The 27,869-nt window shown below is 40.0% G+C and overlaps 2 protein-coding genes across 5 annotated transcripts; both read left to right on the top strand.

Annotated features, from left to right (window-relative positions):
* The first annotated feature begins 245 nt into the window (after positions 1-245).
* On the top strand, positions 246-19,159 carry mdm1 (Mdm1 nuclear protein). 4 transcript variants are annotated; one of them, XM_042335360.1, is made up of 15 exons: positions 246-280; positions 3,754-3,868; positions 4,981-5,280; positions 8,409-8,543; positions 9,512-9,688; positions 11,867-11,979; positions 12,101-12,200; positions 12,554-12,592; positions 12,901-13,076; positions 13,752-14,036; positions 15,433-15,596; positions 16,064-16,200; positions 16,554-16,794; positions 17,736-17,804; positions 19,017-19,159. In XM_042335360.1, the coding sequence occupies exons 2-15, from the start codon at positions 3,788-3,790 to the stop codon at positions 19,142-19,144; spliced, it is 2,145 nt and encodes a 714-aa protein (XP_042191294.1). In that variant the 5' UTR covers positions 246-280; positions 3,754-3,787; the 3' UTR covers positions 19,145-19,159. The 4 variants fall into 4 exon arrangements, with proteins under 4 accessions (XP_042191294.1, XP_007903187.2, XP_042191292.1 ...); XM_007904996.2 differs by having other exon boundaries at positions 252-280; positions 4,904-5,280; XM_042335358.1 differs by lacking the exon at positions 12,554-12,592 and having other exon boundaries at positions 252-280; positions 4,904-5,280.
* Positions 19,160-25,294: 6,135 nt separating this feature from the next.
* Positions 25,295-26,478, top strand: LOC103186137 (interleukin-22). The gene is made up of 5 exons (XM_007904995.2): positions 25,295-25,336; positions 25,431-25,496; positions 25,628-25,774; positions 26,053-26,115; positions 26,377-26,478. The coding sequence occupies exons 1-5, from the start codon at positions 25,295-25,297 to the stop codon at positions 26,476-26,478; spliced, it is 420 nt and encodes a 139-aa protein (XP_007903186.2).
* The last annotated feature ends 1,391 nt before the right edge of the window (positions 26,479-27,869 follow it).

Below are 27,869 nucleotides of genomic sequence, written 5' to 3'. Positions count from 1 at the left end.
CCACCCCCCACCCAGCACCACCCCCCACCATCACCCACCCTCACCACCCCCCACCCACCCCCCCCCCACCCACCCCACCCCCCACCCCCACCAGCCCCACACCACCACCACCCACCACCCCCCACCACCACCCCACTACCCACACCACCCCCACCCCCCAACCCCCACCCCCCACCATCACCCACCCCTCACCACCCCCTCACAACCCCCCACCACCACGCCCCCACCCACCGCCACCCACCCCACCCCCCCCGCTGCAGGGATGCCCGTACACTTCAGGGTGAGCACAGTGCATGACTTTATTATTATTATTATTATTATTATTTGTTTTGGAGAGGAGAGGGGTATTCTATTCTCTTCTGCTTTAAAATAGGTTTCCTTTTTTTAAATTTATGTATTATTATTTTTGGAGGGCGGGGAGTGGGCTGGGCTGGGGTTAGGGAGGGAGAGGAATTGTTATAGTAGTAGAAATAATAATAATAATCCATTGATTGTTTGTTGTAATATTAATAATAATAATAATAACGAGGAGGAGGAGGAGGAGGGAATTGATTTGCAAGCAACGAGGTTTTAATGAGTGAATGGAAAGTGAGTTGTGTGTGTGTGTGTGGTGTGTGTGTGTAGGGGGTTGTGGATGGGAGGGTAGTTGTGTACCCCCCACACACAATGTGTGTGTGTGTGTGGAGGGGGGGGGGGGTATGTGTGTATGAGGTGTGTGTGTGTGTGGGGGGGGGGGGGGGGTGCAGTTCTGTTTGTGGAGTGGGGGGTAGGTGTGTGTGTGGAGGGAGGGTGGTGGGGTTGGTGTGTGTGGGGGGTAGTTGTGTGTGTGTGTGTGTGTGTGTGGAGGGAGGGTGGTGGGGTTGGTGTGTGTGGGGGGTAGTTGTGTGTGTGTGTGTGTGTGTGTGGAGGGAGGGTGGTGGGGTTGGTGTGTGTGTGTGTGTGTGTGTGTGGAGGGAGGGTGGTGGGGTTGGTGTGTGTGTGTGTGTGTGTGTGTGTGTGGAGGGAGGGTGGTGGGGTTGGTGTGTGTGGGGGGTAGTTGTGTGTGTGTGTATGTGTGGAGGGAGGGTGGTGGGGTTGGTGTGTGTGGGGGGTAGTTGTGTGTGTGTGTGCGTGTGTGGAGGGGTTGGTGTGTGTGGGGGGTAGTTGTGTGTGTGTGTGTGGAGGGAGGGTGGTGGGGTTGGTGTGTGTGGGGGGTAGTTGTGTGTGTGTGTGTGGAGGGAGGGAGGGTGGTGGGGTTGGTGTGTGTGAGGGGGTAGTTGTATGTCTGTGGGGTGACTTGCTGCAAGTTCTGTTTTCCAAATTAAATCACGTACTTCTCTCTGCTGTTGGACAGAGCAGGGGATTGCAGGGGATTGCGGTGATCGCTGTACATCATGTCCTTTTTTAAAAAAAAGCAATTGTCGTTTATCAATTTAAACTGTGCAAACTGCAGAGAAGGAGGTACAGATCTCACGGCAGAGTGGTGTTGGGGTTGAGGAGTTGGGATGGGGAGAATATTTCTGGTGCCTGTCAAAAAAAAACCTGCAAACATCTGTCAGTGACTATCCTGCGATTTCAATTCCATTGCTGAGAACACTATACTTAATCCTGCAAAATTCCTTCCTGTCTAGGTTGAGTGGGATTATAGCTATGAGTCTATACCGTTATGTAATTTCGCTCCCCAGCCAATCTGGATTTAATACACTAATGTCAGTGTAATACTGTACATACATTGAGGTCATGTTGTGCCTGTCTAATAATAGGCCCAACAACACGTTAATGAGTTTTTTTGTTTTTGTTATGAAGGAGTTTGTTGCAGGCGGTTTGCAAGCCGGCAGCGTTTTATTGGTAAACCAGCTGTGAAGGGGCAGAGACAGGGCACTTTGTGCAACAACTTGCACTTATATAGCATCCTGCAAGTGGATCGTGTCATGGAGGATATAGTTAATGTATGTTACCCCCCTTACCCCTAACCCACACCCTCCCACACAAACACGCCATGAAAGCATTAGTTTCCATAAGAAATGTTGTTTGGATCAGCTGCAGTTTGTATCAGGATTATGCTTGGATCAAGGATGTCTATGAACTGCAGATTAAAATGTCTATTTGGAATAAAACACACAGAGATGATCTATTTCACCATTAATTCTACAATTCAGTGTTAAAAAGAAAATACTAAAAGTGCCGAATTAACCAGATTTATGAACAGACAATGAACAGACATTTAAAAATAAAAAAAGCATGCTTATCCTTGGCATATTTTATTACATTGAACCAAATGTGATGTGGGTTTTGCACATGGAAATTATGAAACACACTTAGGTCGTTGCTTTTGATATCTAACCTTTTTAAAATTGTAATAGTTTTTTTTGTGAAAAAAACCCTCTCCTTTCCCATCAATATAGCCTTACTGTGGTCACAAATGCTGTCCGGCCAGCACTTGGCCCAATGCCTTTCTTGTTTGAGCTGGACAATGAATATTGTCAGATTTGTCCAACTATGGAGTGGAGTGGTGTCACAATTTACCTCTATATAGAGCCATTTCCACCATATATGGTGATCAAGAGTACCATCACTGATGTTTTCCTGTACTTCTCAGTTCAGGCAGGATGAGGGCAATTTCAACATCCCTACAACCATCCCAGCGACTTCATCTTATCCTACACACTGAGAATTGACCTTCCCTGACTGTATATAATAATAGTCCTTGCATTTGATATAGCGCCTTATCATGTCTTCGAAACATCTCAAAGCACTTCACAGAATATACTGTAAAGTGAATTAATTCACTTTTGTGAGCAAAATGCTGCAGCCAATTGCGCACAGCAGTGTCCCAGAAACAGTCGTGGATTGAGTGACCAAATTATCATTTTTTTTTGAGGAAATGTTTTCATTTGAGAACTTTTCAATACAATTATTTCCATTTCTATCATTTTCATGTCCAGTTGATTTACCAAATTATATAAGCAAAGCTACACACAAAATGTAATCATACAGCCTTGTATACTTAATGCCTAGGCAATGGATTTCAAGCTGCTTATATTAATATATTGTAATATATACATACTATGTTCATTAATAAGACACTTCCAGTCACTAAAGTCACTGAGCACATATATACCAAGGTAGCAGGACAAGAGGGCACTATTTCAGGGTTGTGGAGAAAGGCAATTTTAGAACAGATCATAGGAAGTATTTACATCTCGTACACGTGGGAACAGTTTGTCACTCATTAAGGTAAGAATAAAAATAAAATTTGCATTTGAAGTTTTTTTTAAAGATTTGTTTTAGTAATCACGATAATCAACAGGTATAGCGCAGATTAAAATGTCTATTTTATGTCTATTCTGTCCATATAATATATAAGCATTATTCTTGAACACAACGTGGTTTAACATGAAAACTAAAATGCCAGTCACTTAACATCTAAAAGAGAAATACAGTTTCTGGTGTAATTGTTCTTTTAAAGGTTAATATCCAAAATGTCAATCTATCTTTCTACTTGTCAGATGCTGAATGAACTGTTGTGCATTTTGTTTCCACTTTTTCTTCTGTATAGTTTTAGCTCATCTCCTACAAAATACACAGCCAATGCATCTTACAGTATAACATGTGAAGCACTTTGAGACTTCCTCCTTACGTGAAAGGCACTTATCAAATGCAAGGATTATTTATTATTAATGTTAGCGTTGTTCAGTGATCGGGGGGAAAAAACATTTTCATTGGAGTTTTGAGGATTGCATTAAGTTGTGCTGCCTCCATTTACGTTTTTAGGGTTTAAGTGAATACAAACGAAATTTCAAATGGAATGACTCCAAGAGGTCACGTTCCTGCAGTCCCTCTCCTGAGCAGAAAGCACTGTGGGCAGGTCTGCCTTCAGAACAGCTGGGTATGTATTAATATGGGGTTCAGTAGCCACATGTTAATAGTTTAGTCTCTTGTTTGTTTGTAATCACATAAATACATTCAAACTGTTTTTCTTAGTTAAGCAGTTCAAGTTAGACAGCAGCTATTCAGAGTACAGTTTGCTTTTAATTTAAAACCTGCATTGCAAATTTGGCATTCTGTGTGTGTTTATTAAAAAAATAATCAAATCAATTAGCTATTTGTGAGCTGTTTGTGACACAAATTAGCTGCACGGTTGTCTTCAATAACAATGTTCACTTCGTGTCCATCTGCCTGTTCAGGTGGACATAAAGATCCCATGACACTATTCAAAACATTTCTGCTAGTGAACTGGCCAAATAAAATCGGTCATTTCCTTAACTACTGTTCATGGGAAATTGTTATATGCACGTTACCTGCTATGTTCGCCCACAATAAATCACTGCACTTTATAGTATATTTTGTGAAGCGCTTTGAGACGTCTGATTGACGTGATAAGATGTTATATCTAATGCAAGGATAATCATCATGATGTTGCAGGTACAGTTTCCAGCACCAGGTGGTGCTACGCTTAAACCCCAGTTAGCCGGACTTATGGGAGATCTTGTAGTCCTGTATCTTAGTGGTTGCAGCACTCACCTTATAAGCGAGAGGATGACTGTTCAATTCCCGGGCAAAACCTTAGGTGTTTCCTTACTCCACACGCCTCTGTTTACCTAACTGTAAGTAGGAACCCGGTTGTTAGTTGATTGGCGGATCGCTTTTCCGGGGGTAATAATCCCTTACAAGGAAAACAATAATTTGGTCGCTCATTCCATAACTGTTTATAGGACACTGCTGTGTGCAATTGGCCGCTGTCTTTCACCCACAAAATTAGTCAATTAACTTTACAGTATATTCTGTGAAGTGCTTTGATATGATGTGATAAGGCGCTATGTCAAATTAGAGTATTATTATAATTAGCCTTAAACATTCGAGCATGCATAAGAACAAAGGGCTTTAATCTAAACTGTAGAAACTCTTTTTCCAACTTTTTCAGGGAATACAAGGGAACCAAGTTTTATTTCAAAGAAACGAGTACCATACTACCGTCCTCAAGTTTCAAAATCTTTTCAGTGGGACTGGAACAGCAATTCAGGACAAGATCTTCAAGAGCCCAAACCCAAAGAATCCCAACCTGTGAAGTCCCAGACATCCGTTCTCAGCGAAGGAATGAATGCAGAAGACTGCAAGACTCCAGAAGCTCCCAGATCTCTCAGGTTTGGCAGGTCTCGTTCGATGGATTGCCGATTGCACTCGGCATTAGAACCCCCAATGGCCGGTGACAAACCACAAGTTGCAGAGGCTCAGAAATCAAAGAAAGACAACAACACGCCTCCTAAAAAAGAAGGTGCAGATGAGGGAATTGCTAATGGTGTAAGTAGAAACTATGATTATTATGTGTTTCACCCACAAAATTCACAGTCAATCCACTACAATCTATTCTGTGAAGCGTTTTGAGACGTCGCAACAATGTGATAAGGCACTATGTGATAAGGCACCAATGATATCCTGACTATCTGTGACCAGGGCTCCCTCTGTCTCCTCGTCCTCCTCGACCTATCGGCAGCATTCGATACGGTCGACCACGCTATCCTACTCCACCGCTTGTCCTCCCACCTCAACCTTCAAGGCACTGTCCTTGAATGGTTTAGCTCTTACCTTTCCCACCGTCTTCATTTCGTCTCAACGAATGGCTTCTCCTCCACCCCCCGTACTGTCTCATGTGGTGTCCCTCAGGGCTCTGTCCTCGGTCCCCTCCTCTTCACCCTCTATATGCTCCCCCTTGGTGACATCATCCGCAAACATGGGGTTAACTTCCACATGTATGCGGATGACACCCAACTCTACCTTTCCTCCTCTACTCTCAACTCCACGACCACCGATGTCCTGACAGCCTGCCTGTCCGACATCGAGTCCTGGACGAGAGACAACTTTCTTCAGCTCAACGTGCAAAAAACCGAGGCCCTCCTGATTGGCTCACGTCAGCGCCTCCGCACCTCAGGCGCTGACACCATCAGCATCCAAGGCTGCACTCTCCACCTCTCAAAGCCAGTCAGGAACCTCGGCGTTTTGTTCGACCCTGAGCTGTCCTTTCTCCCTCACATCCGCACCACAACTGGCACCGCCTTCCATCACCTCCGGAATATCGCCAGATTACGGCACTACCTCACCCCTCACGCTGCTGAAACCCTGGTTCACGCCTTTGTCACCTCAAGGCTGGACTATGGGAACTCTCTCCTCGCCGGCCTTCCCGCCACCTCCCTCCACAAGCTGCAGGTCATTCAGAACTCTGCAGCTCGTGTACTGTCCCGCACCAGGCTTCGGGACCACATCACTCCCACCCTCGCTCGCCTCCACTGGCTCCCCATCCCCCAGAGGATTGATTTCAAGATCCTCATCCTCACCTACAAGGCCATTCACGGCCTTGCTCCCTCCTACCTCTCCAACCTACTATCCCCCTACCTACCTGCCCGTACCCTCCGTTCCTCTGGCTCCGGTCTGCTCCACGTCCCCCGCCCCAACCGCCCTACTATCGGTGGTCGGGCCTTCAGCCTCTCAGCCCCGAGGCTCTGGAACTCCATCCCCCAGTGCCTTCGCCTTGCTTCCTCCCTTTCCTCCTTCAAGGCCGGTCTCAAAACCTTTCTCTTTGACCGTGCCTTCAGCTCCCCTCTCGACTCTCTTCCTCCTCCTCGCTCCCTCCCTTCCCTCCCCTCACCCTGACCATTTCCCCCTCCTCTCTCCCTCCCTTCCCTCCCCTCACCCTGACCATTTCCCCCCTGCTCGGGTCATGACCCAACTGTGCAGCGCCTTGGGACGTCCTCCTGACGTGAAAGGCGCTCTATAAATGGAATCTTGTTGTTGTTGTTGTTGTATATCAAATGCAAGGATTATTCTTATTCTTATTGGTCTTCTCATCTGAATTGTTATTAATAATACAGAAATGAACCGTCTGTGGACTTCACCTAGTTCTAGTGAAAGCTTCAGATTACTGAGCATCAAATGAAACTGCTCAGGTCTGTGTTCCACAAGAATTAGCCCTGTGATACTTGAACAGTTTTGTTTACCTTGAGCTCTCAACTCTCGGAACTTTTAACATAGGCTGCATGTCTTTTTTGAAAATCTTGATCCACAAAACACACAGTCACTGGACTTTCCAGTATATCCTGTGAGGAGCTATACCAAATGTTAGGATTATTATTATTTATTATAATCTTTTAGTCCATTGATGGTTAATTCTAATACTACCAGTAACTATTGAGGTAACTATAGTTGTTTTGCATGTGGGCAATCTGAACCTAATAAGGATCTCGAGCAACTGACGTCATTTGTAAGCCAGTAGGCAGTGGACTGAAGGCCATTTGTTGCCACCAAAATATGAAGGAACTGGAAATGGAACTGGAGTCTCCGAACTGGAAATCGATTCCAGAATTAATCCCACTCTTTCAGAAGCAAAAAAAAATGCATTGGACAATTAGTTTTTGTTTACAAATGCCCAATACAGCGATAACCATTTGCCCGGTGATAATAACTGAAATTATAAATGATGGAAAGCTGCTTCCTCTTCCTTCCTCTCCCATCCCCTCCCCCACTCTCCCCTCCTTGCCATGCACCCACACACACACACATAAAAAAAATTGCCAAAATAAAGCCTCTTTAATGAGGAGTTTGCCTCTTTAATTCTTAGCTCGTAGCCGGAGCAAGGATTCCAAATCGGTTACATTTTGAAACAAGCGTCTTCCAGCTAAACAAATTACACTTAATCTTTGCGGTTCATGATCTTTGCGTCGGGAGGACGCCTCGAAGCAACTCTACAGGACTTTATTGTAAAGTGTAGTGACTGTTTTTTAGGTGGATGTAAACAATGGTAAGTGGCACAAAGTTACAGGCTACGTTATTAGTAAACATTTTGGCACCCAGGACGCCCAAGAGGGGGCAGTTCTGAGCAATACTGAGCATTAACATTTTTGGTTTGGGCCTGAATTATATGCTCTGTCTCAAGTTGGTATTATTGCAAATTTGAAGATAAATGTAATGTTTAATTCTGTGCGTTTACTCCATTGGGTTTTTTGATAAGTAATTGGGAATGTAAAATAAAACCTAGGATGTTCCCTGCCTCATGTCACTAGAGACAAGGTATTTGGTGATATTCATTCCCTCGTTTCCTTTTGTCCTCCTATCATCTCAGTCTCTGCATATTCCCCAAGCTCAAATGTCACTCTTTCTGTACTTCCGAATTTTTCACTTGCTCTGATTTTTTTTCATTGAATCTTCTCTGGTTTCATGCTTTCTTGCATCTTCAGCCTTTGTTTCTTCTGTGTATTTCCCTTTCCTGCATTTTCTGCTGAATCTTACACACGGCTGCGCAATTGTTGCCTTCTCAGATCATTGATTACAGGGCGTTTCCAGTGTTTAGGAGTGAATAGTCTCATTGCTGTTTATAGACCTGCTGCTGGCGTACATAGCTCATGTCTTGGTAAAAGCTGCTATTCCTGTAATGATAGGTTAGCGTGGTCCTTCAGAAAAAATCAGGATTGAAGACTGCACCACGGAAAAATCTAGCAAGAAGCTCTGAGTATCAAAGGCAGTTCAGTTGGAAAACGCAGATGGAAAATTCCCCCTTACTGGTCGCAGATCAGGTATTGGTCATCATTTACTGTTTCAAAGCGCCGTGTAGTTAATTAATTCGACTAAACCATGCGCATCTCACAATTCTGAGACCTAAAATGGACCTAAGAAATTCACCACTGATTGACACAACATTTTAAATATGTAGAGCAGCAGTGATTTTTAACAAATCTTTATTCCTTCTGAGGGAAATGTTTATTTTCTTAATATTTTTACAATGAGGGTCTTGAACCCCTGATTCACTCAGTCACTGAACCATCACGTGTGATAGTGAAGTAAAGTTTTTTTTAAAAAGTCTTTAAATTTATACTGGAAACCTTGCTATTCATAGAGCTGCACTATTTGTGCCAACCTCAACAGACTAAGGAATGCACTTATTTAAGAAATGTAGAGTTATCTGTTTGAGGGATAATGCTGTATTAAAGTTTAAATTCAATTATGATGATTTATTTTGCCATTGACTTGAAAAATCTTCTTTGTCAGAGTTCAGAAGAAATGAACCACACAGAATGAATTCATTAAGGGAAATGTCTTTGAAATTTCCAGAATCACATTCAATATTCAATTGCTCCTTGTCAATCATCCTAGTTGGCAATTGAACCAAGTTCAATACTTGTGGCAGTAATCGGCTTTAGTTTAATGGGCATCGTACTCTATCAGGATCATTCAAATTTACATTTTAGCAGGTAAGTACTACAACAACAGCAACTTGCCCTTAATATAGTACCCCCCATGCAGGGTACGTCTCAGAGCGCTTAAATACTGGATTTGAAACAATGAAAATAATCCTTCTATTTGATACAGCACCTTAACATGTCATTGAGACGTCTCAAAGAGCTTCATATGTTTTCACAGTGAAATGTTGTGACTGTCTGTTTGTAGGTGAGATCGTAAGGTACTGCAAGAAAAGTTGATGTCATTAGTTTGATTTTCATTTATACAATGGTAAGAAATATTGTTTTCATCTCTCTGTTACTAGGTTATTCACAACAGAAATCAGGAAATTCCTCCATTTAAATCAGGCAAAGTTTGCAGAGAAACTGAATATTCAAGTCAGTTTCAGGGCACGCCTCTACCTAAAGGACCACGTTTCCGTAAAGACTTTGAAGAAAAGGAAGCTTTATTCTTTGAACCTGAAAATGATTCTCCACCAAAGGTAATCTGATACCGTTGGTATGTATCTGGTACTTTCGTTCAAGTACTGAAACTGTTTCTCTCTCTCTCTCTCTCTCTCTCTCTCCATCTCCCACCAACCCCACCCCAACCATCACTAGCCCAGTTCTATCGCTGCCTTCAGCCCCCTCTCCACTAGCGAACTCGGTGAACCAGGACTGGTATTGAGTCCCACAGTGTCGTGGTTGGAGCGCTCGCCTCGCAAACGAGAGGACCAGGGTTCAATTCCCAGGCAGGAATTTAGGCAAATTTCCTTACTCCACCCACACGCCTCTATTTACCTAGCAGTAAGTAGGAACCAGGTTGTGAGTCGATTGGCGGATCGCTTTTCCGGGGGTAATAATCCCTTCAAAAAAAATAAGAAGAATTTGGTCACTCAATCCATGACTGTTTGTGGGACACTGCTGTGTGCAATTGGCTGCCGTGTTTCGCCCACAAAATACAGTCAATCATACAGATTACAGTATAATCTGTGGAGTGCTTTGAGATGTCCCGACATTGTGACAAGGCCCTATACCAAATGCAAGGATTATTATTATATTATTACTATGCATCTTATGCATGTGCTGCCTCTGAATGAAGGCAGAGAAATGGAATATTTAAGTCCGTTTGAGGTCACACCTCTTCCTAAAGGACCATGTTTGCGTAAAGACTTTGTAGAAAGGGAAACTTTATTCTTCCTCTTCCTAATTGAGTATCCTTTCCATCAAAGTAATAGAAAATAAATATTAAATGCATTTTCAGGGTATATAACGGGATCTTGCATGTCGGCTATTGAAATCCTCTCACAACACACCCGTTATTTCTCAAAGTAATAGTTTATTAAAGTTAAACAAGGATATACCAAACCAAGAAGCTCATGAGTGGCATTGGCAAAGGAATATGAGGAGAATTTCCCAGCTGAGAGGGTGGGCAAGAAACCTGATCGTGAACCTTTGTAACTGGTTTTAGATACAGAATACCCCGACTTTCCTTAATCTCTCCCTTCATATTAATGCACCTTTTGTTGGAAGGTGATGGGTTTCTGCGAGTGTCAGACACCCAGCTGACCCCCCCCAAAAAAATAAAAAAAATTGAACTTGGCAGTTCGTTGGGTGGAAACGAACTGCAAGCATGAACCAGCGCTCTGGATCTATGACACTGTATGTTGTGAACCAAAGCACAGTAATGCCCCACACCAAATGTGCCAACAATATGGACTGTTGATATTGGTGAAATTCTTTCATGTGGGATTTGGCCAACCAACAAAATACATTTTCTTCGTTATATCATAAATCATATGATATATTCATATCATAAGAAATATTCAATCAAGAAAAACCTGGAAACACACTACCGATTGAGTACGGACTTACCTAGACTAGTGTGACTGTTTGGGAGCCATGGCTTGGCCATCTTTGTTTTATATGAAAATGAATACATGAATGGAGGTTGTTGTTGTATTCCCTGTAAACGTGCCCAAGGTGAGATTGAATACATTTAATATATTCGCTGAGCAAAAATTTATTTTAAATGCTTCTGTGGTTGTTGTTCTTCAACATTGAATTCCAATCATTTTTACAGGAAATATTTCAATTTTTCTAAGCTTTTTCTTTTAAAATTATTAGAGGACTTTACCATTACATGGAGTCCTGTGGCACATTGGTTAGAGGACTCGCCTTGCAAGCGAGAGGATGAGGGTTCGATTCCCGAGCAGGGCGAAACCTTAGATGTTTCCTTACTCCACACGGCTCTGTTTACCGAGCAGTAAGTAGGAACCCTGTTGTTAATCGATTGGCGAATCGCTTTCCAGGGGCAATAATCCTTTCAAAAATAATAATAATGTGTATTCCTCACCTTCATCATTCACAATCTACAAGCTTTCCAAATTATGAAATGAATAATCAAAAAAAATAATAATTTGGTCACTCAATCCACCACTGTTTGTGGGACACTGCCGTGTGCAATTGGCTGCTATATTTTGCCCACAGAATATACAGTCAATTCACTTTCTGATATATTCTGTGAAGTGCTTTGAGGTGTCTTGACAATGTGATAAGATGCTGTATCAAACTGCAAGGATTATTATTATATGATATATTGCAACATAAAGTAAGATACCTAATATTCTGTGAACCTTGGGTGTGGGCTGCTTCTAACTCAGAATTTTTACTCTTTAAAGCAAACGCCTTCCTCTTCCAAACAAGTAGGAGCAAGAATAAAAGAACAAGAGAGTGAGCAGCTTCTAAAACAACAGAATCCACATAAGCCTCCATTCCCACACAAAGGCCATGGGTATGCAACACCACACTTTATAAAAAAAATTCTGCGTTACCAGTATTGTGATATTTTGCTTCCATTACAAATATCAATTTTCCATAAATGGTCACTCATGTAACTGTTCATACTTTTCCAGGAAAATCAAGTCCGAATATAGGACCAACTATTTGTCTCCTGATCAGTATCAGTACAGGGAAGGAGCTTGGAAAGCAAAACGTTCGTTTGTGGCTGAAGAGGTGCGTGGAGGAGAGTTAAAGCATTACTGACCGTTAAACGTTTGTTTCTCGCACTGGTACCAATCTTAAGTGTATGTAGCATAGAATTCACTATGCCTTTGGTAAGATTATTAATTTGCCAAGTCTCTTCTATTGATGAGAATAATTGATGTTACTAGAAATACATCTGGTCAGATGGAGATTTGATTTCACCTCAATTTATTTTAACAAATGATCGCCAGAGGGCACTAGTGCACTATTGTACTGTACCTCCTAGTTGGTGTATATTATAAATTTAGTTAAAGTTAAAATTGACCTCTTTTCCTTTTCAAAACCAAACTATTTAAAACCTAACTCTACCTTTTTCTCTGTAGGGTACTGAAAGCAAACTAAGTTTCCCATGGTATGCTGAGGTTGGTTTTTGACGACCTTTTTTGTTAAATTTGCTGCTCATGTTGTTTTGCTTTTAACAATTCAATTTAGTGAGCAAGAGAACTGTTTTAATTAGAAAAAAAGGATGCAGTTGTAACTAGCAAAGGCCCTTCTGCCTTTATTTGCTTCATTAGTACTGGCAATTTATGTGGCTAAAAGTTCTAGTTTTTCCAGCTCTAGACTTTACAAATGTGTACATATCGCTATTATTACACAAGCAGCGAACTACTTCAAATTGAGAGGGAATATAAAAACAGAATTAATGTTTTCTCCTGCTCTGGTATCACAGATAAAAGAACTTCGAGAGAAAGCTGAAGTGTACAAGAGGAGAGCATTGGGCACTCACTTCTCCCGGGACCATCTCAGCCAGATTCTGTCGCCAGAAAACAAGTTGTGGGAGTTGTCCTCCACTTCTACCAGTGAAGAATCTGTCTGTGACAGTGTCAGAGCTTTGGATCTTGAGAGGTAATGGATTAATGGGCAATTAACCTGCATAAGGTTAGAATTAAAACAACACTGTGCAAGCTTCAGTTAACCAGCACAGTGTCTCATTTCTCAAAAGGTTTATTTTTCTATTGATGCACTATACTAATTGATGGAAATATGTTGAGTATCTCAGTTGGTTGGTGATCATTGTATTTTTATCACCTTAGTAAAAAAAAACACCACCATGGTGGGGTGTTTAACTGAATGATCATTTTCATCAATCACTATAATGGGGGGTATTCCTGGGTTCTGTTGCCAAAATGACCACATTTCAGGTCAAATATCATTGCTGGTGTAGTTAGAAAAGTTTAACCTATGCTAGAACCCTTTATAAGCATGCCAATTTCTGAATGATCAGCTGAACCAAACTATGGTGGTGGGATTCTGAACCTGGATGTTCAAGCACATCTCTGTAAACTGAGATTTCAGCAAACAAAAAACCTGCCTTTTTAAAAATGGTGCCATGTAGTAGACGATTGTTCTGAAAATCATTTATTTTCCTTCCCTTTCGAAACCTTACCATTAACTAGAAATCGAAATCATTTTGCCACCACTGGAAAGGTATAATTGATTCAAGATTCAAGGTCCACGTTTGTATTGGGTGTTTTTTTAAAAAAAATCTTGATTACACAAAATGCCTTTTTACATTCACAGAGCAAGAGAAACTCCGAAGATTCCCAGACCAAAGCAACAGCGGTCTCACTCTGAGTCAGCAGTGGAAAATGCTGCACCCTCACAGAACCCGCCAAAATTTGATGATACAGGCAAAAATGGTATATCAAATGTTCCGACTTTTCCAGTCAGGCAGAGATTGGCCTGGAATGATGAGGAAGGAGAGACAGCACCTGGAAGAGACCTGCCAGAAAGTGACCAGGAAGAAAGTGATGGTGTTGAGAAAGAGCTGGGAAATGCAGAGGAAGTGGGAGCCGTTTCTAAAAGGTAATCATTAAATGCTCTTTAGAGCTGTCTTCAGCTTAGGGCAAAGGGTGGTAGACAAAGTATCGAATTAAGATCTACATTTTGCAATGAATTTGGCTGGAGCCCCATTCACTCATTTGTTAAGTCTTGTGAAACTGATCTGTGCGGATGTAGAAGGTTACGGGTTTCATTCCTATTCTGTTCGGAACCACCACATCCTTATCAGCCTGGCTGGCTCAGTTAGTAGCACTCTTGCCTCTCAGTTAAAAGATTGTGAGATGAAGCCTCATGTTGGGACTTTGAACTTGCAGTCCAGGTTGACAACACCAACACAGTGCTGGGAGTGTGATGCATTTGTTGGGGTTGCTGTTTTTTGTATGAAATGTGAAACCAAGGTTTTGCCTGCCTATTCAGGTGGACTTTAAAGATCTTATTTGAAAAGTGAAGGATGTTTCTCCCGCTATCCTGGCCAACAGTCTATTCCCCTCTGACATACCCCAGATAAAATTGATTATTTTCTTCATGTTTATCTGTGTGCAAATCGGCTGCTGTGTTCGCCTACAAAATACGTAATCACTCCACTTTGCAATAAGATCCTGTCAAGCGCTTTGAGACATTTCGACAAATTGATAAGGCTCTGTTTCAACTAGAAGGATTATTATATAATAATTATCTCAGTAAAGGTAGCAGTGTTAGCACTATGACTAACTTTCACTCCTCTAGGCATGGGAGGGAGGTAAAAAAAATATGGTCAGAGGTTTTCCTCTTGATTTCTATCCAGTGACACGTACCGTGACATTTAAATGTAAGGATTTGGGGGTGAGGACTGGATCAGGCTCAACTGTTGTGCCCACAGTCAAATACATCTAAACTTAAATGCGAAGAATGCATACTTGAGTGAGATTTGCATGCTGGCTAGCATCCACGAAATGTACCAGCAGCCTAGAGGAAGGGGTTAGGGCAGAAAAGCCGCAAAGAAAATGACGCTTCATGTTTCTTTTACATGCTATATGGATTCTTGTGTCTCAGTTTTGCTACAAGCGCAGTGCCTGTTGATGTTTCAGAAAGTCCAGTTAGAAGTTGCACCAGTTGCAGTTATTCTGTAGCTAATGCAGAATTTGCAGAATAAATTGGCCTGTTGCACTAAAGTCTGCTCACTTTGCTTAATTTGGTTTATTTATTTAAATAAATCAGTTCACATTAACTGTATTCCTGCCTTCTGTTTCAATAAATGTATGTGAAGCATACTATGTTGAATGTAAATCTGGCTTGCTCGATATGAAACATTGCTGGAAAATTTAGTTGTTCAACTTGCTTGTTATGTCAATCGAAGGCATAGAGATGTCTTTAAGTGTAGCATTGTATAAAATCGGTACTGCATTAAATCTAGTCCAATAAGAACTCCATTATTTTCTAGAAAAGAGGACCCGATAGATGAGGCAAATCTGTCAACAGCAAATTTAGACTCAAATGAAACTTCTGAGCTTGGATCTGAAGTAGGTGGACGACTGCCTACACCAAAGCTGAAGACAATGGTTGCACCTCGTCGAACTCACCATGATCTGACCACTCCAGCTGTTGGTATGAGCATTTCCTAATTTAATTCAAATTATATTGGTGTCCAATGGAGATAGTGGCACTTCAAATGGAATTACTTTATTGTTATTGTTAAATTCATGTATTTGAGGGTAATCCCAAATTTATGCCACATACCAGTTTAAAGATCTGGATCAAATGCTCCTTAATCTTTTTCAATTAAAAACAAGTTAATTTCTGCTGGTCTGCCCCATAACTCAAAGCTCCAGTCCCTAACTCATCCTTATTTCTCTACTTTGACCCCTCTCCGGTGAAATACCTTCTCTGAAGGTTTACGTTAAGGCAACCAAACATTTTTTATATGTGAGTCACAAACAATAAGTGATTCAATCAGCTCATCATCTTAACAACGCTCTGTAGGTTTGTGTTTACAGTGGGAACATTTGAGACCATATCCTGGATGCCCGTAAAGCATGTAATTCTTGATAACAACACATTTTGTCTCTAACCAGGGGGTGCAGTTTTAGTTTCTCCATATAAGATCAGATCACCATCCCCCCATCGTAAAAGAAACCAGGCTCCATTGGGAAAATCATATTCACCCTACAGGTGTTTCTCTTCAGGATCTCCAAAGAAGAAGTTAACAAAGGTACAGAAAATTCAAAAACCTGACCTGTTAATAAAAATCTATGGCACTGGACAAGTAAAAGAATTACACAATTATTTATGTATTATAATTAAGCTTAAAAAAAGGTTGCAACGACACAGGCAATGAAAGTTACACATTTTGAGTACTGTATACATGTAATAGGTTTTTAATTTAGAAAAAGGCTGATTAAAAATCTATTTAGAGCAAAGCAGCGATAGTTTGCCACACTGCAACAAACTGGATCAGATGCATATCTCCATTTTAATCCAAATATTATTTTCTTAATAAATTGTGCTTTACTGAAAGGCTTTGAAAGTGCATTTTAAAAACTGGTGTTTCTGTGTTACCCTTAGACGGAATCATTACAGCAGTCACCAGCAGCTGGCATAAGGACCCCTGATCCCATTCCCCTGAGGGAGGAATGTTGGATTCCCAATACTCCAGGTTGTCTAAAGACAATACCTTCTGTTCTGGCGTTGTTAAAGCCAGACTGTACTTTTGATGAGAAATCTGCTTCAGTGCCTGCATCACCAGAGAAGGGCTACCTGCACCGGATACAAGGCACACTGAGAAATCCAGAATTCCAGCATAATGGTAAAAATAACTGAAATAGTTATAGTAAATTGCAGTATATAGTTTGGGACATGACGTGTGCATGCGACTGCCAGGATGGTGGAAAGTGGTCTTCTTTCGCAAAGCAATTTTTATGTTCTAAATAATTGCTAACATTAGGTAACTGTATACTCTGAATCAATGAGCTGAGGATGGACAAGTTGATTTGAATATCACAGATTGGGCCCCCTAATAGTAACCAAGTGTGGGTAGACTTTGGTGGCAGTCGATAGTAAACTGCGTGTAGCTGTCGCGTGTGATTGTATCCTCACTCTGAGCTGAGTAAAATAATTATGGTTTATCACATTACAATCACTTTTCATAAAAAAAACGTTAATGAAATAAAAATGGAAAAGCAATGGAATAACCCATTATATAGGAATTATTTAAAGGTTTTTATTTTTAGGAATTTGGATCTCAAACCTTGAATGTTGTTTCATTCCATGAAGGTGTTTCCTCCAATAATCTTAGGCTTTTACTTACAGAATTTGATCTGAAATGTGAGTGTTCTGTGTGTGTGTGTTTATATGTACGGTGCATGTGTGCTTAAAGGAGGTTATTTATATTTATTTTGTGACTGATTATAGCTAGTTGCCAGAATACAGGTATTAGCAGACATAGGAGTCCTGTAGCTCAGTGGTTAGAGCATTCACCTCGCAAACGAGAGACCTGGGTTCAATTCCAGCATGGTGAAACCTTAGATAAGTTTCCTTACTTCAGGAGATGTGTATAGGAGTGTCAGGAGAGTTGGTTGGTGGGGAGTGTCTTGTTATTGATCTTGCATCCCATTATTACTTATACTACTCATGTTTTAAAAAAATTGTAATGAGATGAAACGTGTATATACGCACACGCATTTGTTTATTTTAAAACCTTGTGCTTCCACACTTTGAATTTAATCTCAATTTTAACTACAATTCAAGGCAACACTGGAGGACCAAGGTCCAGTATTCTGAGGATGCAATCAACAGACTCAGCTGCTGCTGCTGATGGTACTTCTACACTTTTCAGCATTTCTTCACGAGATCACAAAACTCATCTGCATACAGAAAGCACTTTGGCCCATCAGATCTCATCCCTCCAGATCACCCATCCTCCCAATACGGCATCAAGCTGCTTCTTAAATTAGTCCAGTATCCGGTCTCCTACCACATATCCTGGAAACTTCGTCCAGGGATTGATTATCCTCTGTGTTTAAAAAAAATTGTTTTTTATAATTTGTCATTACAGTATTTGGGCTTACACAATTCAATTGTGACTTGTGTACAGCAGTGCTGCTGCCACTTTGGTTCCCAACACTTTGAGATCAAGAGGGTTCCGTGATATGGGGGCAAATTTAAGACACCAGGATATATTTTTTATGCAGAAGGTAATCAACAGCTGCGTCAGGTTATCAGGAAGTGTCGTTGAGGCCAGGACATTGGATTTATCCCAGAAACAACTTGAAGTTGGAACAGGAGGATATAAGATTTGTATCTGAAAGCATGAGATCAAAGTGGGGCCTTCTTCTTCCAAACTTGTCCTGTTTTCCAATTCATCTCACAATCTTTTTGCTAAAGAAAAATTCATTTCTGAATCTAAATGCACTTGATCAGTCTTCAACAACTGCCTCATCTTGAAAGCCAATCAGTGTTGGATGATCTCACATCAATTTTTTTTCGCTGCACAAAAAACAGCTCAATTATAATCAACACATATTTATAAAATAAATATTTGAATACTATTGCAGTCACACTACAATATGTCTGGGATGTTTAGTTTCCGGGGAGCAATACATATTTCAATATATGGAAACATTTTTGAAGAAATGTGTCTTTTTGCATTAGATTCCTTATAAACAGAATTCTATTGTACAGAATTGTAAAGTGCACAGTTCACAATTATAAGTGGTATCGTACACAAATGTGCAACATTTCACTTGTATGTTCTTTCACTTGAAAGACTCCCAACTGTGCTGAATTGATTAAGTGTGCTTTGGATCCCAATTCTAATCCACATTCACCCATTGCTAATCATTATAGTTTAATAAAAGTGTGATACACCACCTTAAGCTGATAGTTGAATAGAATCTGGGACCTGGAGGGATTTGTCTAAAGTAATATTGTAAGTAGATTTATAGTGCGAGAGGTTTTAAAAATCTCTTAACATGATTTAATCCCTTTAAAATAGTTTTTACAATGCTTTTTTTATTTTCATTCTTTCAGAAGATGATCGATTGTCACAGATATCTGCCCGATCTGCAGCTTCCAGTACACTAGCTTCTCAAGTTCTTGAACGTGCTCAGATGCGAAGAGACAGCTTCTGGGGGAAAAATCCCAGAAATGAGCAATAATACAATTCATTCGTGCTACCACCAAAAAAGTATGACCTTTGATAGAGACGATTTGTTTTAAACAGAAGAAAAATTCAGTGTGTTTGCTTGTTTTTGTGGTTTACATATTTTAATATTGTGTTTTTTCCTTCTATTTAAAATTTTAGATCGTATATAAATTACCTATTTAATATTGTGTGTATTATAAATTATATATTTTAATACTGTATATTTTTTCCTTCTGTTCTATTTTAAAATAGCAGTTGATTTAAATTTGTCCTGTTTGTAAATTCTGAGAACTAAAGCTTTAATGGTTGAAAATATTTTGCTGTAAAATACCTTTATAAGTAAATGGGTTCAAAACTCTGATTTGTACTGTACAAATACAGATGTGAAATTAAGCATTGTCTCAACTCTTTGTAAAAATGGAATGTTGTATGCAATAATTTTAATAACTTTTAAAGTAAAATATTTTTCAAAAAAAAAGTATTTGCAAATACCTGAACATTATTACCATTACAATGCAGTATGGTTTACATTTGTACAGCACCCCTCATGTCAGGAGGATGAGGGGGCCTGGGGTGAGGAGGTGAAAAATTAACCAAAGCATGGTTAAAAGAAGAATGTTTTGGGATATGTCTTGAGGGAGGGAGGGAGGAACGGAGCAAGGAACGGAAGGAGGGAGAGAGCGAGAATTGGAATTATGTAGGGACTGGTTAGGGTTGCACTTACATTCCCAGGGTATCAAGAAAAATGCATTATGAGTCAATACTTTGTAACTAATTTTCAAATACAGAAAATAAACAACCCTCCTAAATAGATACAATAACACATATTTCTTTGAATACACATTGAGAATCATTTGATAGGGAGAAATAAACAAAGGTCTAGTTTAAAAGTTAAATATTAATAGCTCATTCAGCCATATCATTTGTGTTTTAAGAACTGGATATCCCATCAGCTTCTTTTAACCATTAAAAATGGCAGAAGCTGTTATAAAATAATCTGACCATGTACTTCAGTACATGTGAGGGACTTGGGTCTCTTTTTCTCCCCAGAGCAATATGAGAGAGAACTTTTTAAGTCTAGCTTTCTATTTCTATCAATGCTGAAAATATAATAGTTCTTAGCATAGTGTGTGTAGTGGTGGGGAATTACAAGCTCAACTTTATTCACAATAGAAAACAATAATATAACACTTGCATTTTGTACAGCACCTTATCACGTCATTGTGGTGTCTCAAAGAGCTTCACAGGATATAATGTAAAGAATATGCAGGACTCTGTATTTTTATGGACAAATGCAGTAGCCAATTTGTGCACAGCAATGTCCCACAAACAGCTGTGGAGCAAGTGAACAATTCCATTATTTTGAGGAATTCTGGTCCGGTATACTGGGAGAAATTCCCTTCTTTTTTCAATAGTGCCATGGTATCTTCAATAAATAACCTGGACAAGCAGATGGGACCTCGGTTTAAAGACTCTTCCAAAGGATGAGACAATATAACAATATAGCACACCATCATTGATTGAAGTGTCAGCATAGACTGACGTGGAGCTTGAATCCACAACATTCAGATTGATGTGAGAATGCTACCAACTGAGCCAGACTGGTTTAAGCATCTATTTCAAATGTAAATAGTCATTCATAATACAACTTACACTATGAACAATAGATGTTTTTTTATATCAATCAGCTATAGAAATCCTCCCCCCACACCACCACCTTTAGGTAAATAAAAGATAAAAGATTAAAATACTCATGTACTTTGACATTTGTTGATGGCTGTGTATACCTATTGGAGGGGTTTGGGAACTGATAGGGAAGTTGGAATTCAACACAGTGACTGAAGTTTGTGAAGGGAGGCGTGAGGAGAGAAATCAATCTTAGTTCTCATCCCCACTGATGTCGAATACCCTGCTGGGGAGCAGATGTCTGGATGTCAAACTAGGACATACCGTAATTCTCCTCCATCAGATGGTTACATGGCCTTGCCAAGACTCATTGTTTGCTCCTTTGCCACTTTGGGTGCTGGATATGCACCTGTAGAACCCTAATCCAGCATGGAGGTGAAGGTGCAGAAAATAATTGAAGTACTGTATATGTGATCATCTTAAAGATGCTTGTAGACTGGTCACTTATACTGCATACAACCAGACATAAATAAATTTGAGACACCTCAAATGCAAGGATTATTATTATTATAAAGGGGAAGAAATTCCACCTGGGTCTAGATTTACTCTATTTGGAAGCTTATCAGAGTCTCCAGAATTTGGCAAATTGTCCAATTCAGTCTTAACTTTGAAGCCAGTTTTCTGTAGTCTTAAAAGAAGCTCACCAAAAATTGCTTCAAAATGAAGACTCTTTTAAGTCTAATTGCCAAATTCTTGCTGCTCTGAAATGCTGAGAAAATGAGAGTGAATTTAGATCGGGTGACATTTCTTCCCCAAAGTCTGCCCTGTACCATCAGTTCTGCACTTGTTCTCACAAGGAGATAGTCTAATAATAATGTAACTGAACCTAACCAGCCCACAGTGCTCAAAACTGCTCACAAAGCTTTACGCAGCTGCGAGTAAAGCTTGGTGGTTGGTTCTCCTAACATACAATTACTGTAGATGTTAAAACCATAGCAGAAGGGAAAATCAAACGTTTAGTTGTAAGTTCCTGTGGAGTGCATACTTTATACCACTGGTTTGTGTTACTTTTGAGAATCGTGAAATGAGGTTTTATCATGTATTTGCGCAACAAAAAAAAAGGTGCTTTTTCGCCTCGTCTAATCAATAAAGATTTGCATAGCTGCTGGGGAGCTTTCTAGGAAGCCAGTAGAGCTGGTGCCCTGGCGTTTCCACCATAGGAGGAGCTAAGGGAAGCTGCTTTGCTGCAGATTCCTCTGTGGTGCCTTGTGGATACGCTTGTGTCAGGGGGATCTCCACTGCGGGGGCTCACTGCCGTCAGCTCCTCAACCCACTGTGGCTTCCTACCACTGCAGCTGAGGAGCTTTGAGAGAGGACGGCCCCCAATGGGCGTGTTGCTTGTTGCACAGCCCCTGTGTGAAGAGAGAGTTGTACCTGCAGCGTGTTCACATAGACACAAGTGCATACACACGCACACACATGCTTCACACAAGGACAAGCACGCACTGGTACGATCAAGCAACCACACATGCACAAAGCACAACCATACATGCATGTGCAATATCAGATGATAATAATCCTTGCAGTTGCTGCTGCTCGTTGTCATCGTATGGTTGAAACTTCTCAAAGCTCTTTACTGTAACGTGTAGTGTCTATTTGTAGACAAATTTGTCAGCCAATTTGCAAATAATAATAATAATCCTTGCATTTGATGTAGTGCCTTATCACATTTTCGAGACGTCTCAAAGCGCTTCACAGAATATACTGTAAAGTGAATTGACTATATTTTGTGGGCGAAACGCAGCAGTCAATTGAGCACAGCAGTGTCCCACAACTGTGGATTGAGTGATCAAATTATTATTTATTTTTTGAAGGGATTTTTGCCCTGGAAAAGCAATCCGCCATTTGACTAACAATTGGGTTCCTACTTACTGCTAGGTAAACAGAGGTGTGTGGAGTAAGAACACTTCTCCAATGTTTCGCCCTACCTAGGAATCGAACCCAGGTCCTCTCGCTTGCGAGGCAAGTGCTCTAACCATTAAGCTACAGGACTCCACATAATAATGTCCCAAATCAAGTGAATGACCAATTTTAACTAGAGGATTACTGACTTGGACACTGGTAGAAATTCCCTTCTCTTTTCAAAGCGTCATGGGATTTTTAATGTCCACCTGAACAGGCAGATGCAACCTTGATTTTAAAGCACAGCACAACAGCACCTCTCAGCTTCCCCAGCACTGCATTTGAATGTCAGCCTAGAAACTATAGGCTCAAAATAACCAACATGAGGCTTGAAACCCATAACCTTCTGAGGTGAGAGTGCTACCAACTGTGCCATGCTGACACCTAGAGTCAGGCTATATACATATTCTTGCAGACATACACACACTATAGGCACTCTATCAAATACAAGCTTTTTTTTAATATATAAAGAATGTGATATATTAATTGTAAGTCTGCCAAACAATTGAACATTGGGTCGGATATAAATCAGCCAAAATAGATTTAGCACAGCAGTTATTCTCAATAACGTACTGTGGATTACATTCTGTCAGTAAAGACTGGAGTAAAAATGATTTCATTGAAGGGTTTTGTTGACAGTAAAATTGCTCAAGCTTTCCCCTCACAATTAGACATTCTGAACAATCAGTACAATTATTTCCTAGCTGTTACATGTACCCACTCATTGCTCTTGAAATAAAATAGGTCACTCAGTTTACGGTCACCAGCTTCAAGAAGTGATTTAAATAATGCTGTTTGCCAATGCATCGGAAGCACTAACACAATGAAGACAGAATAAAATATTTGGATATTTCCAAGGGACTTCAAATACTTCAGTACTCAGACATAATTATATAACAGGTAAACTTTCCTTTTAGCTGAAACACTTCAAAAAAAAATTCTGTCTTCTAATCATTTCCAAGTATTGCTTATTCTTTATAGTATATAAATGAATATTCAGATGAAAAATATGGATCTGTACAGGAAACACATGCAAGCAAGATAATAATATTATTAATAATAATCCTTGCATTTGATATGGCGTCTTATCACACCTTCGAGACGTCTCAAAGAGCTTCACAGAATATACTGTGAGGTGCAGTGACTGTATATTCTGTGGGCGAAGTTCTGAAATTAATTCTCAATTTGAAAGCCAGTTTTCAGCGATTCTTACAAGAAGATGGCTTTGCAAGTTAAGACTGAAAATAATTTTCGAATCCTCTCTGCCTTCTTGGACCAAGGCTGAGACAGTAAGAATTTTGGGGGGCACATGATGTTTTAACAGGTGCAAAGGGAACTTGTATGGCTTGTGAGCCGACATAGACAGTGGGAATCGATATTTCCCAGATTTGACCTGAGTTCAATTCCAGGCAAGGCGAAACCTTGGGCAAGTTTCCTTACTCCACACGCCGAATAATAATCCCTCCAAAACAAAAACAATAATAAATTGGTCATTTTCAATCTACGACTGTTTGTGGGACACTGCTGTGCGCAATTGGCTGCCGCGTTCGCCCACAAATGTACAGTCAATTCACTTTACAGTGTGTTCTGTGCAGTGCTTTGGGACGTCCTCCCGACGTGAAAAGCGCTATATCAAATGCAAGGATTATTATTATTATTATTATTATTATTATTATTTAGCAAAAGAGGATGTGATGCACCAAATTCCCAGCTGCCCAGCTTTAACCATGAGCTTCAACGATCTGTAGATTATTGCCCAATAGGGAAAGTTTGGTGACGCCCAAGGGAAACACTGATTGGGAATAAATAAATTGTTTAGGGTGTTTTTATTTGTACATTGAGAGGGTGTAAATGAGTAGTGGAGAATCAAAGACGCTGAGCTCCGCCTGGGGGCTCCCTACACTGACATGATTCCAGGGCTGCGAGTGATGATGCTCTTTGAAACAAGATGCTCTCTCTCGCCTTTCGCTTGCAAGATAGCCTCGTAGAGAGAGAGAGAGAGNAAAAAATACCAACCAGGGAGGCTAGGATTTCGAGTCTTATCGTTGCAGAATAATTGCAAACGCAGAATAATTAAGTGGTTTTTCTTCTGGGCTTTTTTTTTTGGAAAAAGAGAGACTTCGCGTTCTTGCGCTGTGCGCAAATCAGCAAAAATATATCCCGTTGTATTACCTGAAACCAAACGGAAACTTAAAAGTTGGTTAGTACGTGTCACGTCATTAGGTCATTGAGGGTTTTTTTTTTGTGAACGACTCAAGACAGATATATAAACAATGCAAACGAGCACTGTATTCAGAAAAGCACGAGGTGAGGAAAACTCATTGACTTGATTGAAATCTCTTGCATTTTGGTTGCAGTCTTTTCTTGGTCTCAACTGGAAGGTGCAAAAAAAAAAGAGTTGATTTGTGATCATCTCGGTGTTGGTTGTCTTATCTTGCAGGTGAGCTAGACCTCTCCAACAGATTGTTTTCACGATGCCTTGCCTTTGGAGTCCAGCAGTATTGGTCCTTGGCTATGCCACTCTCCTGGTCAACTGTGCACCGTGTAAGGAGTCTTGCCATGTGGATAATATTACATGCATTTCATGCGACCCACTATCTTTGACCTGTCAAAAGAGGTGAGTAAAAAAATCCTGTCTTGCTCACTCACAGCCCAAAGTATGTGTCTTTTGATTGAAGACTTCATTGAAACTATTTTTCTTTAAAAAACAGGCTCAAGAGCATGACAAGGATACAGCAACAAGACTGATAGGAAAGAAGCTGTTCCAGGGTCTTCAGGTATAAACCTTTACATTGCATCAATGCTGATGGTTTTCTTAATAGTGCAGACACAAGTGATAGCACAGGGTTATGATGAATGGTGGTGTGGTAGTTTTGGAAAGTAAACTGAATTTACGCTTTACTCACAGGAAGAGGACAAATGCTATCTGCTCCACAAAGTTGTTGACTTCTATTTGAGAAATGACCTGGCATCTGAAGAACTGCACAGGAAATATTCACATATCAAAAAAGTCAGGGAGGCGTTTACCACTCTGAAAATGAGCATATCTAAATGTGTAAGTATCTCTTTTCCTTCCTCCTCTTCTCCAGAAAGAACTTGATTGAATGCATCTTACACCCAAGCTGTCAGTTACTTTGAAAATAAGAAACTACATGACTAGAAAGTGTTCTGTCACTCTGCTGGGGGGAGGAAAACCTCAGATCAAGCTACAACAGCAAAATGTTCAGATTGTTATTATTATTAGCAAGTCACACTACAGCAAAGGCTGGGATGAACTGAACAGGGAAACGTACTGTATGTAAGGTTTAGTTGACTTGAATGTGTTTTTCTCAGGATGTTCAAGAAATGAAGAAAGTAGATCACAAACTTGAAGAGCTAGAACGGGAAGTGAGGAAGGTAAGATGTATACATTTTGTACGTTTCATAGAATACAGCATAGTAAAATCTTTAATTACACAGTGGTTTTTTTTGCTTTTGGACACCCATGATAATGTTCATTACTTACAAGTTCAACATTTCTACTAATAAATATTTAAAGTCGAGCTAATATCACCAGGCGGGCAATCACAGCTATAGCAGTGCTGCTGTACCTTGGTTCTTCTGGTGTTGGCCATTGTCTTAGTGGACTAACTGATTGGTTTCATCTTTACCTTCCAGCTCGGAAAGAACAGAGAGGCCAAGGTTGTAGGAGAGCTGTACATGCTATTTCAGGATATAGGGAAATATTGTTCAAAACCAAGAACTGGAAAGAAAGATTGAGAATCACCTACCAAGAATGGATGACTGGTAGATGTATCGTTGGAAATGCAGCAAATTATCAATTACACTTTGGTTAAAGTGAAGAAAATCCAAGGAAACTTGCTTAAACCAACAGCATACAATATTTATTTCTGACATATTTATTGTGTATCATCTGACATATCTGTATAATTTCATATACATCATGGTATTTACTTACAATAACTTATTACTAGCAGTCAACTGTGCAACTTTAATACTGAATTATATTATATTTGATAGTAAATGAAGCAATGTCTTTGAAAGCTTTTAAAATAAATATTTATATTAAAAAATGGTATAGTTATGATTTCATTATTTGTCAGCAATGTGGGCGAACTGTTTCCTGAGAAAAAATACTCTCCATGTATGAATGTTCATTTATACAGTCACTACACTTGGATATGGAAAGCCCTTAATTTCATTTGATCTCATCCTTCCAGAATACGCACCCTAATTTCCTCCCGATGCAGAAGCAAGCTGTTTCTCAAATTAATTCAGGATCCCAGCCTTCCCAGTGAGCAGGCCCAGTCATTAATTACCCTCTGGGTGAAAAAATACTTCCTAGTCTCTTTCCCAAACCGCTTGTTCTACTCTCCTAGTTTATCTGAATGTATTTTTCTGGGACTATTTTCTCAATCACTTTTAAAATCTCATATAACACTATAAAGTTCCCTCTGCTTCAAGGTTGAAGCACGCTAACTTGTCTAATCATTGTCCACAGATCATTTAACTACCATCATTAAGCATCATCATTTATTGAAACATTGAACATATCTTTCACATCCCAAACCACTTTTAAATGAACACAGCATAACATAACAAAATTGAAAACAACATTAGTTCTTACTATAAAACTGGTTAAACTCAGTACAAGCAACTGCTTTGGTATTTTAGGATTTTAAACGTGAAGCTAAAACACACTAAATCCATTCAAACCAACTTGGCTGAGTTAATTGTGACAAAGTGTTTGTGAACTTATTTAGTCAAGACATGAGCACATTATTATTATTATTACTAATATTATTATTATTATTGTTGTTGTCAAGTGGGAAATAATCAATATTCAGCATTCTGCACTTTGACAGATTGATTTTTGCAACAAAATAATTGTTTACGTGTGCTCCATGTAGTACTGTTTTAAAGTGTGATTGTCCACATTACTTTAAATCAGTCATGTAAAGGTCACAACATCAGCATCTGTAGAAGGAAAGATCACATGTGTACTGATGTGCACTTTTTTTTACATTTGTATTCTCATATAATTCCAAAGAAAAGCAAAAAAAAAGGTAGATCAGTCACCTCTTGGATTTTGGAAGCCTACAAGACTGTTACTCAGCTTATGTAGGTGTTTAAAGCAAACAGCTACAGCT

Source organism: Callorhinchus milii, unplaced genomic scaffold, assembly GCF_018977255.1.
Source record: "Callorhinchus milii isolate IMCB2004 unplaced genomic scaffold, IMCB_Cmil_1.0 Scaffold5, whole genome shotgun sequence".
Classification (NCBI taxonomy): domain Eukaryota; kingdom Metazoa; phylum Chordata; class Chondrichthyes; order Chimaeriformes; family Callorhinchidae; genus Callorhinchus; species Callorhinchus milii.
The sequence above is the reverse complement of the archived record's forward strand: the minus strand, read 5'-3'. Positions and strand labels throughout refer to the sequence as shown.

Excerpts from the sequence above, each read along its gene's own strand:
- mdm1 (XM_007904996.2), top strand. Across the intron at positions 5,281-8,408 it reads ATGAGGGAATTGCTAATGGT|GTTAGCGTGGTCCTTCAGAA; the intron begins GTAAGTAGAAAC and ends CTGTAATGATAG. Across the intron at positions 9,689-11,866 it reads AAAATGATTCTCCACCAAAG|CAAACGCCTTCCTCTTCCAA; the intron begins GTAATCTGATAC and ends TACTCTTTAAAG.
- LOC103186137 (XM_007904995.2), top strand. The coding sequence starts at position 25,295 with ATGCATTTCATGCGACCCACTATCTTTGACCTGTCAAAAGAG. Across the intron at positions 25,337-25,430 it reads TCTTTGACCTGTCAAAAGAG|GCTCAAGAGCATGACAAGGA; the intron begins GTGAGTAAAAAA and ends TTTAAAAAACAG. Across the intron at positions 25,497-25,627 it reads AGCTGTTCCAGGGTCTTCAG|GAAGAGGACAAATGCTATCT; the intron begins GTATAAACCTTT and ends CTTTACTCACAG.